Source organism: Rhodamnia argentea, chromosome 10 (assembly GCF_020921035.1).
Source record: "Rhodamnia argentea isolate NSW1041297 chromosome 10, ASM2092103v1, whole genome shotgun sequence".
Classification (NCBI taxonomy): domain Eukaryota; kingdom Viridiplantae; phylum Streptophyta; class Magnoliopsida; order Myrtales; family Myrtaceae; genus Rhodamnia; species Rhodamnia argentea.
The window spans coordinates 8,234,737-8,251,187 of NC_063159.1; the positions used below are offsets into that span (position 1 = coordinate 8,234,737).

A 16,451-nucleotide genomic window follows, 5' to 3' on the forward strand; every position below is an offset into this window, starting at 1 on the left:
ACATTTTCTTGAAAAATGCTTCCCCAAAAAATATTTTCCTCTATCGTAAATTTTTTTCCAGAACAAACACATTCTAAGTCAGTTTCAGGTGCAAATTTATAGTGTTGGAGCGTAGATTCATATTTTTGCAGATGAATGTTAGCGTTGAGTTGATTTTAGTGGTGCATGACGCATGAGTTCCTTGACCATTAGTTTGCTTCCGGGGACCGCAGGGTCTTTTATTGTTATTCATTCATTGGGGGACCAAATTTTTTGGGGTCAAATTAAATGTCATTGTCCGGTTTGGTTTCTCCATTGTAAACCTCTTGACTTAGGACTTGACCATGTGCAAGTCAGACTTTCAAATCTGTCCGCCTAGTCTACCAAATTCATAGTTGTTAGGTGGGTAGGTGGGGGAGGATGGGGGGCAAGAAGCGGGCGAAGAAGTTCCATCTTTACATGGATTTCATAGTCTGTAAGGTGGAGGCAGTCGTGACAACGGCCATAGGAGGTCGGTGTCGACCCCTCATGAATTCGGCTCATCCGCAGTTCCCCCAGTGATAAATCCGCATCACATCCAGGAAATGACTTCGCGTCGGCAACAACCAACAATGCAACCACATTCATATCACATTCGAGGTGTGTCTACCTCATGGGGCGCGGGTCAAGTGTACCACATGGCCAACAAAATCAAACACCGAAAATACCGCCGGCCTAGCAATGACATAGGCAGTCCAAGTTTCTCTTCCATCATGCTGAATGCTGAGGCCTCTTATTGCAATCATTATTGTCCGTATTTCTAATGAAACTGAGCAAAGAAGTGTCTCAATGATGCTTTAATAAATATAAGCATCTCAGAAATGCAATAGATAACAAAATCGAGGAACATGTTACTACTTTCAAGTGTGGCCCGCCTTGCGACATTCCCAAAACCTCTGGAGATCTTCCCTGGTTTGGCATGTTGGTTTGTCGTCCCGTCTGGAGTCGAACAATTTGTTGAATCTCCCTAATTCAAGCACATCTTTCAAAAATTTTATATTTTCGGGTGTGTTTGTGAATCTTAGACTGCAACTGGTTCACTTACAGAGCTTGTAACTGGATGATTCACCTGTTAAAACGTAGAACCGAGGTTATAGTCGTCTCCAGACATCATGACCAATATCAATTGTACGGAAGGAATGTCACCTTCGCAGATTTAAAGAGCTCGTCCAGAACTTCAGACAAGGTAGGATGTGCATGAACTGCGAACTTTATGTCCTGCGTAATATCAATGAAAAGCGAGTGTCAGAAGAGCATTGGCAAGTTTTTGAGAATCATGACTAGTACCGTGTCTCAACAAGAGAGGACAGACTGAGAACAATATAAAAAGGACCAGGATTAAGAGCAGTAGTTCAGACATCAAGCTGTAGCAGCTTTAGTATAACCAACTTACGTTAATACTTGTGCCTAATGCTATTGCGTTTGATGCTTCATGAATGAGATCAGCTGCATGAAGACCAAAGATGTGAACCCCAAGAATTTCTCCACTGTCTGGTCTATATATCATCTGTGGGTAAATCATGAGAGAGGTAAGCAATTGCTATTTGGAGACAGAAATAATATTATTAAGACACTTCCGGAAACAAAAAATGACAGTTCAAATTCAATGCTCTGACACTAAAAACTGAGAATAGTAATGGAGCAAATCTGTGTATGCATCTATTTTCAGAGCCAACAAAATCTGTTAGGATGAATAAAGACGGGGAGAAGCAGCATGAGAAGGACAATTTGCAAAATTCTTAAGGCTGAAATAACAAGCTTATAGGCTAAGAACGACAGCTCTAAGTTCAGAGTTGACCTTTGCAAGCCCTTCCCCTTCGTTTTCGGCCAAGGCTTTAGTATTAGCCTTAAAACTTGTCTTGGCAACACTAACTTCAAATCCCTCCTTTTGAGCCTTTTCTCTGGCTTGAGGCTGCAAACAGAGCAATCTGGTTAGAGGACTTCATCACAATTCACAGAAAAGGGAAGATAAATATCTATAAAGAGAAGAAACACTAGTTCCCTAGTTTATATATATAAAATAGGGAACTAGTGTTTAGTAGGGTTTCTTCTAATATAACTAATATTATACATATACACAGTTCAATGAAATGTGGCCTTAGGGTCTATTTGTTGTCTTAGGAACAAAGCATATCTTGCTACATTTTTTCTTTCCCTCCAAGATTTTGAAAGCCAAAAACATTAATGAGAAAAACTATGGCTCTGCATGTCTACATTTTACTTTTTGAAAGGTTTCATGCATTTATCATAGATTTTGTCATATTTTATATGCTATAGAAAAAGGAATAATGACACAAATGGTCCCTGAACTTTGACCCAATGTGCAATGTGGAAATTGAACTTTAGCCTAATGTTCCTTGTGGTCCCTAAATATTTATTATGTTCAATGTGATTTCTGGACGTTTGGTATATTTTAAATGTAGTCCCTGAACTATATTTCCATTCCTTTAATATCGGGGACAACATTGAACATTTTTATATGCTCCATGGACTAAATTGAACATGTACCAAAAGTTGGGAACTACATTCAATAAATTAAGAGTTTAGGGACCACATTACACATTTTCCCTGAAAAAAAAAGATGAAGAAAATAAAATAAGGCTTCATCTTTTATCTTCCGCAAACAACGCAAATTTTCTATTAACTTGATATGTGCCATTTTTATGAGGCTGGGAATTCACTAAAAACAGAACCCCAGCTGAAAGTCCCCACATCATAATAGAAAACAAGGAGATTAGAAAATATTAACCAAATTATTGAAGAAATAAAAAGCAACACACAGGTTTGTCTTCAAGATTACTAATAATTTTTTAATTTCGTTAATTACAACTTCAAAAATTCCATGAGCAATCCCATAGCACAAATTTCAGGAATTCTACAAGAACTTTAAAAAATGTCGAAACTTGAAATCATTTTGTTTTACGCGCTTCACTGGATACTCACAGTCGATATCACCTATGCACACTGTTTCAATCTTCTCAGCCTCAAGCACAAAAGGATCTTCCTGAACATCTTCGACTACTTAATAGCATTGAAGTTTAAAGTGTCATCATATCTATCTTATCGTCCTTTTGAAAATCAATTCCATACAACGGCATCAGACCATTAGAGAAGACGTTTTCTTGTCTATGGAGATGACCCTCAGAAATAATCCATCTTAAAACTGCAGATCAATGTGCGACAATTTGAATAAGAATTTAGGACAAGTACAAACAGTTTCTTAATACTTAATTGAGAGGGCAGACAAAAGCAGAACTTCAATAGAATTCAATCTAACCACAAAAATGCACAGTCAAATTTATGACAAAATATCAATCGCAGGAATGGTATATGTTCTTCAAGTTTCAAATGGAAAAAGCACATTTGGAGGACCAAAAGAGAGAGGCATGTCTTCCAGTAATATCTTCATTTTGCAATGTAAAAAATTGCTCGAGAGGACATATAAATTGAAAAAGCTCAACCCTTGAGTGCTGGGTGACTTCCCAGCAGCATTAGAAGTGAAAATAAAATTCACAAATCAAGAATACTGAATATTCATTCAGAAATTGAACAACTAGAAACTTCATTTGTTACTCTCTTAATCAATCATAACACAAATGTTTTGGAAAGAGAACCATCATATAAGTGTTGCAAAATATAATACTTACCTCTGTCAGTCCAACCATACTGATTTCAGGGTGGGTAAAACAAGCAGCTGGAATGCTTAGATGATTAAGCACATGATCTTTTCCAGTGACTTGTTCAACCACTGATTTATATACATGGCAAAGCAATATAAGCGTAAATGAAATTGGAAGAGCTTTATTTATGAAGTTTTGCTTAGTTAAGGGAAGGGACTGGCAAAGTATGTTTATTAACTGACCAGAAATTCCTTGTGCGCTAGCAGCATGAGCGAGCATCATTTTACCATTTGCATCACCAATGCAGTACAAGTGGGGAACCTGAGGAAGTTGGTGCCCATCAGAACTGGCACAGAAGTCATTTCTATCGATTTAGTAAAGATAACAATGTACCAGATTGCCATTTGCATCAATCACTCGCATACGTTCATCGACAGGAACAAATCCACGCTGTGTCTCCACTTTGATCTGTGAAGCGCAATACATAGAACTTTGTGAGCATAAAGAGCCAAGAGTAACTGAGTTATACGAACTAAACTAATTGTAATTATGTACATACATTTTCTAAGCCAAGACCTTTTGTGAATGGAGCTCTCCCAGTTGCAATAAGTGCCGCATCTACCTATAGCAAGTACCAAAAGTATTTTCAATGATTGTCATCGTAGGAGTAAGTACAATGCAGGAAGAAGGAGGAGGAGGAGGAAAGAACAAATTTGCAAAATCAATTTAACGATCCTCTGAGCTATCTGGATGATGTAATAGAAAGTCGGTCCTGGACATTAATTATCCAAGTTGCATAGTTACCAATATATGCGTTGTATATATGTGTGCGTGTGAACGTAAGGATATGAAAATTATGTTGACTTCCGAGAACATATAAATGGTGACTTGAGCTCCTATCATGTACCGGTCGATTAAGTTACCTTTATGGCTTATATAACAACTCCAGAAGCACATAATTGGTGGGACTGATCAGAAATGAAAAATGACAACTACAGGGTAGCTTTTTCCATTTCACGAAGATTATATAGAGGGTGGATCTGCTACTCGGATATAACTTGTATAAATGATCTAATCAACTCTGAATATTGGCCGTGAGATCATGGTATTGTAGTTATTACGAAATAATGAAGAGAGAACACAAAAGTTCATTCATTTTTATTATGAAATGTTTATAGAAGAAGAGTAAGTTGAGGACCTCGAATATTCCATTTTAGAGTCTAGGGAACGCATTGATTTTTTTATGTAAACATAAGGGTAATAGTATATAGCTGTATCCCTGATCACTATCACAGTCTTGCAGAGTGACAAATCCTGGATGCCATTCCATCCATGAGTATTTTTTTACTTTATTTACCTCTATTTAAGGAGCAACAGAGATCAGTTCTATTATGCATTTTGAAGCCATTTTAGTTAGTTTACCTCCAATGTATCTTTCGGTTCCTTTGTCTTAGCATCGATAAGCTCAATCACGACTGGTTTACCATCCTTTGCTGGAGTTATCTGCATAGGATGTCACGGAATATAATTTTCCAGATTCAACTCCGGAATCTACACAGGTGTTAATGGACAATAAAATCACCTTGGTGGCAAAAACTCCAGTATGATAGTCGATTTTCCTTGGGTTTATTAGAACTCTTTGGGCCAATTTACCTATTTCCGGATCAAATCCAGGCATAAGCTGATCTAGAGCTTCAATAAAAGTAACCTGCATAGAATTTCAGCCATCAACTTAGCTGCTTAAGAAATTTTCAAAATGCCCATGTATATCATAGAGTAGGAAAAACTAAGAGATTTCAAACAATTGGTACAGGCCAGACACTTAGAGGGAAATTCAGGTTATGCCATTAAAGGTCACAGTATTTCACCCAGTCAACTCTCATTGATAAGCTGGAAAAGTGTGAAAGCATACAACCATATTTTTTTCACTCCTTAGGTCCTAAGTGGGTCCAGGCCTGCAGTGCAACAGAGTCATATCAAGCCCCTTGTACTTTTCCAAAACACAAGTAAAATTTTCTGCACCTGCAAGTTGGACCTATATGACAAAACATACATTGTTGAATTCAAAAACCGGAAATTGTGATCATTATTTCTGTTAGTTGATGAAGCATCAACATTAAAATGTTCGAAGGTAATCCTTATGAATGTCAAAACTAAGACAATTAGTTCTTTTTAGAAAGTGCAACCTAAGGTGGGGGGACACTATAACCCCTCTCGCGTGCCAACTGGACTAAAAAAGGCAGGTGGAATTGACGAACAAGAGCCTCACCTGCGAAATATGTCTCGCGGTGGAACCTAGTTCGATACCATGTTAGAAATTCCAATGGAAAGACTTAAGCTATTAAATGGAAGGTATGTATATAAAGAGCACATAAACTTGAAGACAAGTTATGTAGGAGAGTCATGGTTAGAAGTGTCAAATGGGTGGGTCGGGTTGGGTCGGTCGAATATGGTCTGACCCATATTAACCCATTTAACCTGTTTTGACCCATATTTCTCCAATGCAAATTCAATGACCCATACCCCACCCCGAACCATACTCGACCCATATTTCTTAAACAATTCTATATTAAACCAAATCATACCAGATAAAAAAATGATATTTAACTAAATCATACAATACAAATTTTGTGAAAGTTTTTTTTTATTACATATATTTTTTAAATTTTGTAATTTTATAAAATGTTTTTAATTTCGGAACAAAAAAAATGTTTTTATTTTTTATTTTATTTCATCTTTTATTTTTATTTCTTTTATTTTTTGTTTTTTTCTCCTTCCTCCTTTCTCCTCTCTCCTTTGTCTGCAATCTTAGTCCGCAACTCCATCTACAACCTCCCTCCTCCGTCCGCCGGTATTCGGGGCTTCGTTGACGGCGGGAAGCTCGGCAACCGACCGCTTCCCGACAAGGCTCACTTGATTCAAGCTAGCGACTCGAGGCTAGATCCCGACGAGCCTCGAGCTCGCCCGATGTCGGCGAGCTCGAGGCTCACTCGATTCCAACTAGCAACTCAAGGCCGGATCCCGACAAGCCTCGAGCTCGCCTAGGCTCGCACGAGCTCGCCCGGATCGGATCCCGGCTAGCAACTTGAACTCGCCTAGGCTCGTACGCGTAGGCCGAGCTTCGGCTCGCCTAGATCGGCCGAGCCTCGAGCTCACCAGCACTTGGCCGAACCTCGAGGCTCGCTAGATCTCGGCCAGCCACGCTCATCCTAGGCTCGCCGATGGCCGTCGCCGGCCCTCGGCCGAGCCTCAAGGCTCGCTAGATCTTGACCGGTTGAGCTCGCCCTAGGCTCGCCAGTGGCCGTCGCAGGCTAGTGGCGGCCAAGGCAGGAAAAAAAAAAAAAAAAAAATTAATATTATAATAAAATATTAAAAGTTCGAATTTTTTTTTTAAATATTCATAAAATTTATTTATAACTCTCTTAAGATATTTGTTTTACCTAATCCATTTATGACCCATTTAGAACCCATTAGATTTCTAAATAACGCACTTATGACCCATTTAAGCACTTAAGCTAACCCATTTTTGATCCATCATCAAATATGGGTTGAATATGGGTTCTAGACCCATTTTGCCACCTCTAGTCATGGTAACTGAAGTAGTCAGAATGGAGAGTACTAATTGATCAACAAGCACTAAACTAAAACATGGAGAATGGTCACATTATCTCATGTAGGTAAATGCAGCTTATATACAAAAACAACAGCAAAAGTGATGCTAGACAAGCTATTCCTCTCGAATAGATCAAAAAACAGTATCTTCCAAGTCAAAGATAATATGAAGAGCAAGAGCAGGGACTACCTCACTCCCAAGTGCAGTATACACATCACTGAATTCAAGACCAATATAACCACTACCAACAATAGCAATCCAGTCAGGAACAGACTCCAGCTTGAGTGCATGGTCGCTGGTGATTACAGTCTTTCCTGCAAAATGTTCGACATATAGAAGTATGATTACACCAAACATAAAGAGACACTAGCTTATTAAAAACAAGGACCAAGAGAAAATTGCTGAAACTTAAGCCCAGGTACTTATTCAGCAATCAACATCTAGTAGCGCAACAGATTTTAATCCTGGACTTGAGAAAATGAGTGTGCAAAGACTAGTGTGCTTATGATATGATTTTTTGCTTCGCATAAATAAAAGGATCCATGTATTGGACATCAGGAAGACAGGACAAAGTCAAATGGAAAGAAAAGAATTGGACAAAAAATTTGTAAAAATGCTATAAATAATATCTTCCACTGTTCCAAACATCCCTTCATCATTGATTTTAATGTAAAAGAATGAAAATAAGTAATTAATTTTAGGGAATTAGTTTTTTCAAATGAATCATGAGGTTGTTGGGTAATGCGCCACAATACCTCATGTGTATGGAACAACTGAGAGACATATACACTAAATCATTCTCCACTGGTAAACTATGCGGCCTCAATCCATGTGATCCCTAAATTATGCCCTTCCCCACTGCGTGAAGCAGAGGATAACATGTGTTTTCCTCGACTAACAAGAACTATAAACTGACTTCTTCTATATATAGAGGATACAGCATGTAAGTAGGCCTTCGTTGGATGACAAACCATAATCTTAAAGAGGCCATTCATCCCACACTATGCTTCCAAGAAAACGTTCTTTTTCATCAGACTTCAAACAAAAAGTCTAACTGTGTATTCGAAAAGCATTACCATCAACTTCAATCCCCTTGGGAACGAAGGGTACAGAACCAGTCGCAATGATGATATCTTTTGCTGTTATTACATTGTCAGTGACGCCAACTTTTCCATATTTGACCTTTTGAGGACCCTGAATGAGTATGTAGATGATAGCAAGATGTCATTACTTAATATTAGGTGCAAAAAATAAATTGAGGTGGAAATCCAATATGTTTACCCTCTCTCAGCAGAGAGCTAGAGTACCGGAGATGACTCACCAGAATTGTGCCTACGCCAGTCAATATGTCCACGCCTATTGCCTTCATTGAATTAGTCAAATTGCTACGAATTTTTGAAGCCAGATTATTTGCATGATCGGCAACTCCCTGTCTATCATAACTAGCGGCTGCAACCTATAAGGATCAAATCAGAAAATTAAGTTATTTCTTCCATTAGCATATCATTTACTTTTTCAGGAGCCGTGTGAATTAAGTTATGGTTCCGATAGAGACTGTCATCCAATGGATCAACAAGTACCTGCAATCCCAAAGCCTTCAAGTGATGATCACTCTGAAGCTCACGCATTCTACCACTCACGGCCAAGAGAGCTTTAGAAGGCACACAACCTCTGTTTACACAGGTTCCCCCCACAACATCTCCTTCAATGATGGCAGTTTTCAGACCCTAAATATGTAGCTTTATGCAAGGCAATTAGCAAACGGGAATTGAAGTTTATAACAACACTAATAATCGAGATTTCGACGATGTGGTAGCTGAATGAAAGGTCACAATCAGCAGAGTAACATCAATGATTCGACCATAGGCACGCATATAAGGCCAAGGGTAGAGCAGTGATAAGAACTCCGCAATTACAAGGACAAGAAGCAAAAAGCATGTAGTGGACTAATTGAAGACGCCAACTCCTCGTCCCAGCTAGAACAAGCCTCTACTCACTCAAAACAGAAGCGAAACCGCCAAAGAAAACCGGGATCACCAACGATACCTTCTCGACGGCGTGAAGCGCGGCGCCGTGTCCGCCGACGCCAGCTCCGATGATGACCAGATCGTAGTCGAACGACTTCGGCGTGCTCCCGTTGTCGGACAGGGAGGCCGAGACCTTCCCGCCGCCGCACCTCCCGCCGGGGACGCGGACGTGGCGCGAGGTCGACTGCTTGAGAGGGGTGAACCCCAAGGCCTCGCGCCTCAGGCCGCAGAACCTGAGGCTTATCGGGGCCGAGGGCGACGGCTCGCCGCCAGGACGCGATCTGGGAGACGGGGCCGCGAGGGAGGAGTTGGGGGCGAAGGAGAGGGAGAAAGACGACTGCATTTTGGCACGGACAAAGAGGGAGATCTGAGGTAGCTGCAGAGAGAGAGAGAGTGTAATGTAGTGAGAGGGGGGAACTTCGAGAGGTCCGTTGAGGGGAGGAGTTACTGAGCGAGGGGAGGCGGAGATAACAAAGCGCGGCGGATAAACCACCGCCCTTCTGTTCCCTCCTGTCCCCCACTTCGTCGCTTGCTTGCTGATTTGTACCGGTACACGTGGCGGCCAATTAGCAGGTCCCCCTCAAATAACTCCGTTATTTTTTTTTTAAGTTAATAGCATGATTCGACCAAAAAAAATTAATAGCATGAAAAATCTCAAATTAATTGTTGTGACAAATGGAGAGTAAAAATCATTCATTTAGGATTTTGAAGGTCAAAAAAATTAATTTGAGATAAATTTATCAAATTAGTACCAATTTGAAATTTTTCGTGACATTAATCTATCCGTGGTATGTTTTTCATGTTACGTACGAGATCTGATATCTAATGGTGTCAATCTCCGATTCTCGACTTTTCATTTCTCTTTTCGAGATTCCATTGCCACCACTAGTCTCATCGTTCTCCGACGAGTCGGATCCTGAAATCTCGTAGACACGGTTTTTTTCATCCAAACTCAAGCTAAATTATAATGGTTTTGTTGGTTGTTTGCATCTCTCAAGACTATGCGTGTATTTTCCTCTTGGCTGTGTACATCTTGGTTGACATATGTATTACCTTCCATAGTAGTCTCATAAAGCCTATAAATAGGCTGAAATATTTTTCATTATGATGCATCGAAATATACTAAGAATTTCGTATTTCTCTCTTCCGCATTATCATTCTCAATTACTAGCTTCAAATCTCATGTTAGCATGAAAAAAAGAACATTCTTTTTTTAATTTAATACGTCATAAACTAGTAATAAAAGATCGATGAGTATATGTTCGAAGCCATCATCTCGTCATTTTACCAAGTGAGACTTCGTGAGAAAAATGACATTATAATAGTGTATAGAGCTTGGACGGTCGAAATAGGAATAGTGGATATAGTTACATTTATTGATGTGATGATACAATTGTAATGACTTTAGAAAATCTCAATTTTAATATTATTGTCAGCTTTACACTTGGATTACAATTTACATTTGCGTTACTTGAGCAACTTCACTTTGACCGCGTGCCTGTGGAGAGAAACTTTTCATAAGAGGAATGTGAAACTCGAAATCTCTCTTTTGACCTTCTAATTTATTAATGATGGTTTATACTAATGATTCAAATAATTCTAACCTTAATTTAATACTCATTTGAATTTTAAAAAAAGTATATTTGTTTGATTAATTTAGTGTCGGTACAAGTGGCAGCCAATTGGCAAGTCTTCCTCAAACAACTCACGAGTTCATCGTAGTCATATACAGATCATGTCCACAATTCCCACTATCAAAATGCCTTCCTAGTAATGATAACACTCTCATCTTATTTGTGGTTCACTGAAGAACCTAAAGAGCAACATCAGAAACTCACAATCCAAACCCAAGATGTGAGATATGTACCAAATTAAATATGAGTAATTTCATTTTTTTTAAAATCGTACAAATCAAAAGTACTCATTTGCACCACCATTACGATTCAGACATCAATGCTCAAGTCCATTGATCAAGCTCTATCAGAAACCACATTAATGGTTCATTCCATCTATCAATCAATTGCTAATATCAAGTCATGGTCACAACACAATACCTAGTGATAAGGCGATCAAGATTCCTCATTGACTGGGTCTCTACCTATATTGCCTGTGGTTGGCCCACAAGGATATCCTAAAACTAATATGCATAACCCCAAACCCTTCAATAGGTTCGCATCGTATTGAGCATCAAATTCACATCCTTTGACACCAGAAATCAAATCCAAAATCAATATCTCAAATTGATTTCACCAAAACGATGCGTATAATATTTCTCAAATTCATTCATCAAATATGATATATTTTACAGGGCATTTCTCAAAATCAATATTCATGGTGCATACCCATTTACAAGGCAATACATATTTGCAAACTTTCACGACACCTTTCATAAAATGTTTCTCAAACAATTCTCAAATAACCTAAATGGTGCCCTATACTGAGATTTATGCAACAAAATGTATGTTCATGAATCATATTATATATAATTCTTATTACTTTCAGAATATGAGTTTTCAAATTCGAAGAAAAGATATCACCGCTCACTTAGGAAAGTCGAAAACCAACCAGCGATGGTTACTTGAGCCACACACTAGTGGCCCTATCAATTAATCAAAAAATGATTTCGAAAACTAAGTAATATACTAGTCTAATGAACAACGCAACTAATTATGCTTATTCATCAATAAAATGACACATATGCGCTAACAAAGAAACTAGCGTATAACAAACGTTCATCTTCCTCCGTTACGCGTATTGTCCACTACGTGTTACTCAAAGGCGTGACTTTAGAAATTTATTCGAGTCAAACCGTACTTCAAAATTGATCTTCATCAAACCCCACAGCTCCACAATACCCTAAATTATCATTTCCATCTCAATTGAACCTCACAATCCAAAATTGGCGTAACTCCGGGTTTACGAACTATCTTTGAAAGTTACTCTTATTAGACGAATTACGAGCTTGGATACTTACCAAGCATTGTAATTTGAAGTTGATTCGATTTGTCAGGGTGTTAGAATCGGCTATACGCGAAGATTTTTCCCTCTTTCCTCCTTTTTCCTCTTTTCCTTCTTGTTATTGTCCCCCCTCTCTCTCTTTTTTTCCCCCTTTTTATGCTCACGCACATCTAATGCCGAAGAACAAAGGAAATGGGTTGGGCTTGGGCTTGGCTTTAAGAGATATGGACTCGATTTTTGGGCCTATTTAGTATTTATTACTATTTACCCTCCTTAAAAAAAAACTGTTCTCGAAATATGGACATACCTCGATCATTAAATAAGTGAGAGTATTTTGTATTTGCCTATTGTCTCCTTCTTAAGCTCCCAACGTGGCTTTAATCAGTTTATTAACAATTGCTCACGTCGTATTCTTACCACTCGACATTCTTGGTACACCAAAAATAAAATCCATAATTGATGTAATCTGATAAGGATGAGCAAAAAAATCACGATCCACCCAAACTGGACCGAACTGTACCCAACCGGCCGATTTTGGATGGTAACCAGCAGGTACGATTTGGCTTCCGATTCTAATTTTCTGAAACCCGCGGGTACCGATTCGGTTCTCGATTTTGGGTGGGACCCATCTAATCGGGCCAACCAGACCGGTCCTTTTATATAATACAAATATATATTTATTTAATTCGAGTACATAACTTTGAATATGCCTTATTTCATGAAGTATGAAACATGGAATAACCGCAGGAACACAGCGAGATTGTAGCACGTTGGTTTAGACTTAGCTAGATAGCTGCACTAAAGTGGATTTGTGCCTTTTGGAATAACTTTTGCAAATATTACAATGCTTGTTCTCTTGCATATTGAAAATTTTACATTTGGCAATGGTACTAAATTGTTGTCCTCATTGTTATCTTGCATATTAAAAATTTTCCTCCTTCAACCGCTAGGGATTCGTTCCCTTTTATTTTTTAATTGATGTTAGTGCTCGCTAGGATCGTAACCGGAATCCAATTGGAAACCGAACCGGATCGATGATTCGGTTCTTGGGTAGATCCATGCAACGAGCGGGTGGTTCACGGTTCGCATTTTGCGGAATCCATCTGTAGTGGGCAGTTCTCAATTTTAGGGTGGGAACCAACCATTCCGGAACCGATCATCCCTATAATCCGACGTCCATTTAGGCATTTCAAGAGGATGCAACTTTCTATTCATTATCAATGCTCCATCTTCACTAGCTAGCAATCTGACATTAATCTAATGTCATCCTTCATGTTAATCCAACAAAAATATTCTACTAAATTCTTATACTAGTCCCACCGTATGTATTGAAAATCTCGTACAATTTGATTCATCCAATCTCCATTTATAACACTAAATCATCAAGAACATACAAGCAACGGCGAAACTTCGTGGAATCATCGCCGCGGATGCTAAAATCAACTTGTCCCTTAGCTTCTACAAATTCTCTGATTTTCCTCATCTGAAAACTTTTAGTTGGTCAATCAAGGTGTTGTGCTCATTGATTAGGAAGCCCCTTAGATATCAATTACGTATGTAGCCTGAGAATTTCACATCATCGACTCGAAAATCAATTCTTGTTTACTAGAGGAAGTCCTTCAAGTGCTGTCCATGTTCTTACTAATGCCTCGAGTAGAGATAATTGATATCATCATATTGAAATTAGATCTTTCCAGCACACAAAATAATCAACATTTTTATACTCTCAAACCAAAATTTACATTATCACTTTTTTAAAAGAACAAAAATGTACTTCCGATAGATGTCCATTTCTTCAAATTTCAATCTCATCTGTCTTCCAAGATAATTTTTTATAGTTGTCTCTATGATCAGAGATTTACAAAAACTAGGACTTACCTTTTTAGACCACAATTCTTGAATAAGAACATCATCACCCAAAAAGATAATTATTTCATATTGAATGTATATAACTTCCCAAATCATCAAGATAAGACATTATCTAATTTATAACAACTCAAATTCTCAACTTAAAAATGTCAGTTAAGATTACCACTCCTTAGGTCAACAACTTAAGTATCCCAAGCGACATTTCGAAGAAAACCCAATCTGAAACCGATTATGTCTACTAATTCCACAATACTCTTTGGTTGCATTCGGTCGTCGAGATTTTTAGCTAAGATAGGATAGGATATAAAATACAAGGATTTTGCCATATTATATACACTGTTTGGTGAATCATAGTAATAAAGCCGGATATGTTGATATCCAATCATGTTCATTATTTGGTATTTACATATATCGATGTAACTTAACTTAAAAATGTATAAACGGAGACGATAAGAATCTCTCATAATTTTTTGCCAACTCTAGTAAGAGAGAAACTACTACCATTCACATTTGCAACTACAAAAAATTTTGCCTCTCTTGCTACATTCATTAAACTTCAACATGAACCACAAAACCGCGGAAGATAATGAGTTTTGACTCTCTTTCTGCTTTAATAGACTGTTGATGTGAACCAAAAACCTACGAAAGGGAAGAATTTTTTACTTTCGCGCCGTTTTCATAGAATTCTGACGTAACCTAAAAAATTACAAATGAGCGGTGAAACTTTAACACGACAAAAGATAATAAGAGAAGTAGATGGAGATTTCTATTTGTTTTTTAGAAATTTCATTGCCCCACATTCTTCGAGAATTATTTTTATTTTCAAGTTCGAATTTTGTTCATTTAAAATCTGGGTTCTTCTACTTCATTTTTATACTTATTTTTTTATTTTTATATCTTTATTTTTCATTATTTTTATTTTGTTCCATCATTTCTTAATAATTTTTTTATTAAATAATAAACTATAATACCATACCTAAAATATGTAATGATGTAATGTGGATATGAAGCTTGTGTATATGCACAAAATATATATTATAAAGTAGAGAAAACTAAAATTTTTAAATACATATATGAATGCATAAAAAAATATTTTTCAATTTAAATTTTTTAATTTATAATTCAAATATATTTCATATTTAATAATAATTTTAATTTTATTATTTAAGAAGTTTGTTATTCAAGATAAAATAGCCTTTATACCATAAACATAAGAAATCATATCCACATTTATCCCATTTCTCCCATGGGATAATTTTATCAAGACTATATCCTCTTATATCCCATTTGGTCATGTTCTAGGCGGGAGCCAAACATAGGATATGATAAATTTCATCATATCCCGATTGCCAAACGCAGCTTTTTGGAGTGAGACCATAACCCGTTGTTAAAAAATTCACAACCTACAATTATAATGACCACACATACTATTTTGGCCTATACGCCCAAATAAAATTTTCATGACATTTAAATTCTATAACATTTAAGATCAATTCACATCATATTACATATCATCCCAAAATGTATTACTATTAATAATCTATGCAATGAGAGCTCTTTACACATACAAGGGGGGCCCATTGGTAGGATCAAAATCCTCAATTACCCGGATGTGCGGCTCGAAGCCGCCACCTCTCAATTCTCAAAGAGAGAACTCCAACTTTTACTTTGCCTATTTGCAGAGTGCGGGAATTCAACTCTACACCTATGGTACTATTGTCTCCACCCCCTCAATCTCTTTACCAGCAATACTGTATCCTTATTGGCAGTTACATACTTAGCTCACGAGCTCCTGTATCGACTTAATAGCAAGTTGCTTTCATCTTATTTTTTTATATTTTTTTCTCACCGAATATTGCCACACAATGTATGGGAATTTTCCATTCAAACTCTAACTCGAAATATAACAATCTATCCCCACTCATTATGACGAAATTGTCAAAGCCATAGCGTATTATTGATAAATCATATATTACCATAATAATGACCACGACTTATCAACGAATGATCGGTGCTAATCTAATAGTCACAACTTAAACTTTGTCATCTTAATTCATCTAATCACACCAATAAATCAAAATCCAAATATCTCCAAGGGATACGATTCCCAAAGAATTGTAACCCTTTACTTTTTCTGACCGTACATACCTCGGTTTAACGCGGGAAGCGAAGCACACGCGTCGGTACTTCGGTCTCCGGGAGTCGGGCCCACCGTCGGGGCCCAAACCGGAGGAACCCGTGACCCGACCGAGTTGCGCCCGCCCGCGCGCAGTACCGCAGGCCGCGCGTGCTTTTGGAGTCAGTGGCATTTCCGCAATTAAGACCAAAATCAAGGGCGTCTACGAA

The 16,451-nt window shown here is 37.9% G+C and overlaps 1 protein-coding gene across 1 annotated transcript; it reads right to left on the minus strand.

The window, feature by feature from the left end:
• Nucleotides 1-1,022: 1,022 nt before the first annotated feature.
• LOC115739068 (dihydrolipoyl dehydrogenase 2, chloroplastic-like) lies at nt 1,023-9,752 on the minus strand. The gene is made up of 15 exons (XM_030671929.2): nt 9,298-9,752; nt 8,832-8,978; nt 8,573-8,707; nt 8,328-8,445; nt 7,441-7,565; nt 5,221-5,346; nt 5,061-5,141; nt 4,198-4,260; nt 4,032-4,106; nt 3,881-3,959; nt 3,666-3,766; nt 1,817-1,930; nt 1,412-1,525; nt 1,165-1,236; nt 1,023-1,087 (listed from the first exon to the last, which is right to left on the minus strand). The coding sequence occupies exons 1-15, from the start codon at nt 9,619-9,621 to the stop codon at nt 1,040-1,042; spliced, it is 1,722 nt and encodes a 573-aa protein (XP_030527789.1). The 5' UTR covers nt 9,622-9,752; the 3' UTR covers nt 1,023-1,039.
• Between the last annotated feature and the right edge of the window lie 6,699 nt (nt 9,753-16,451).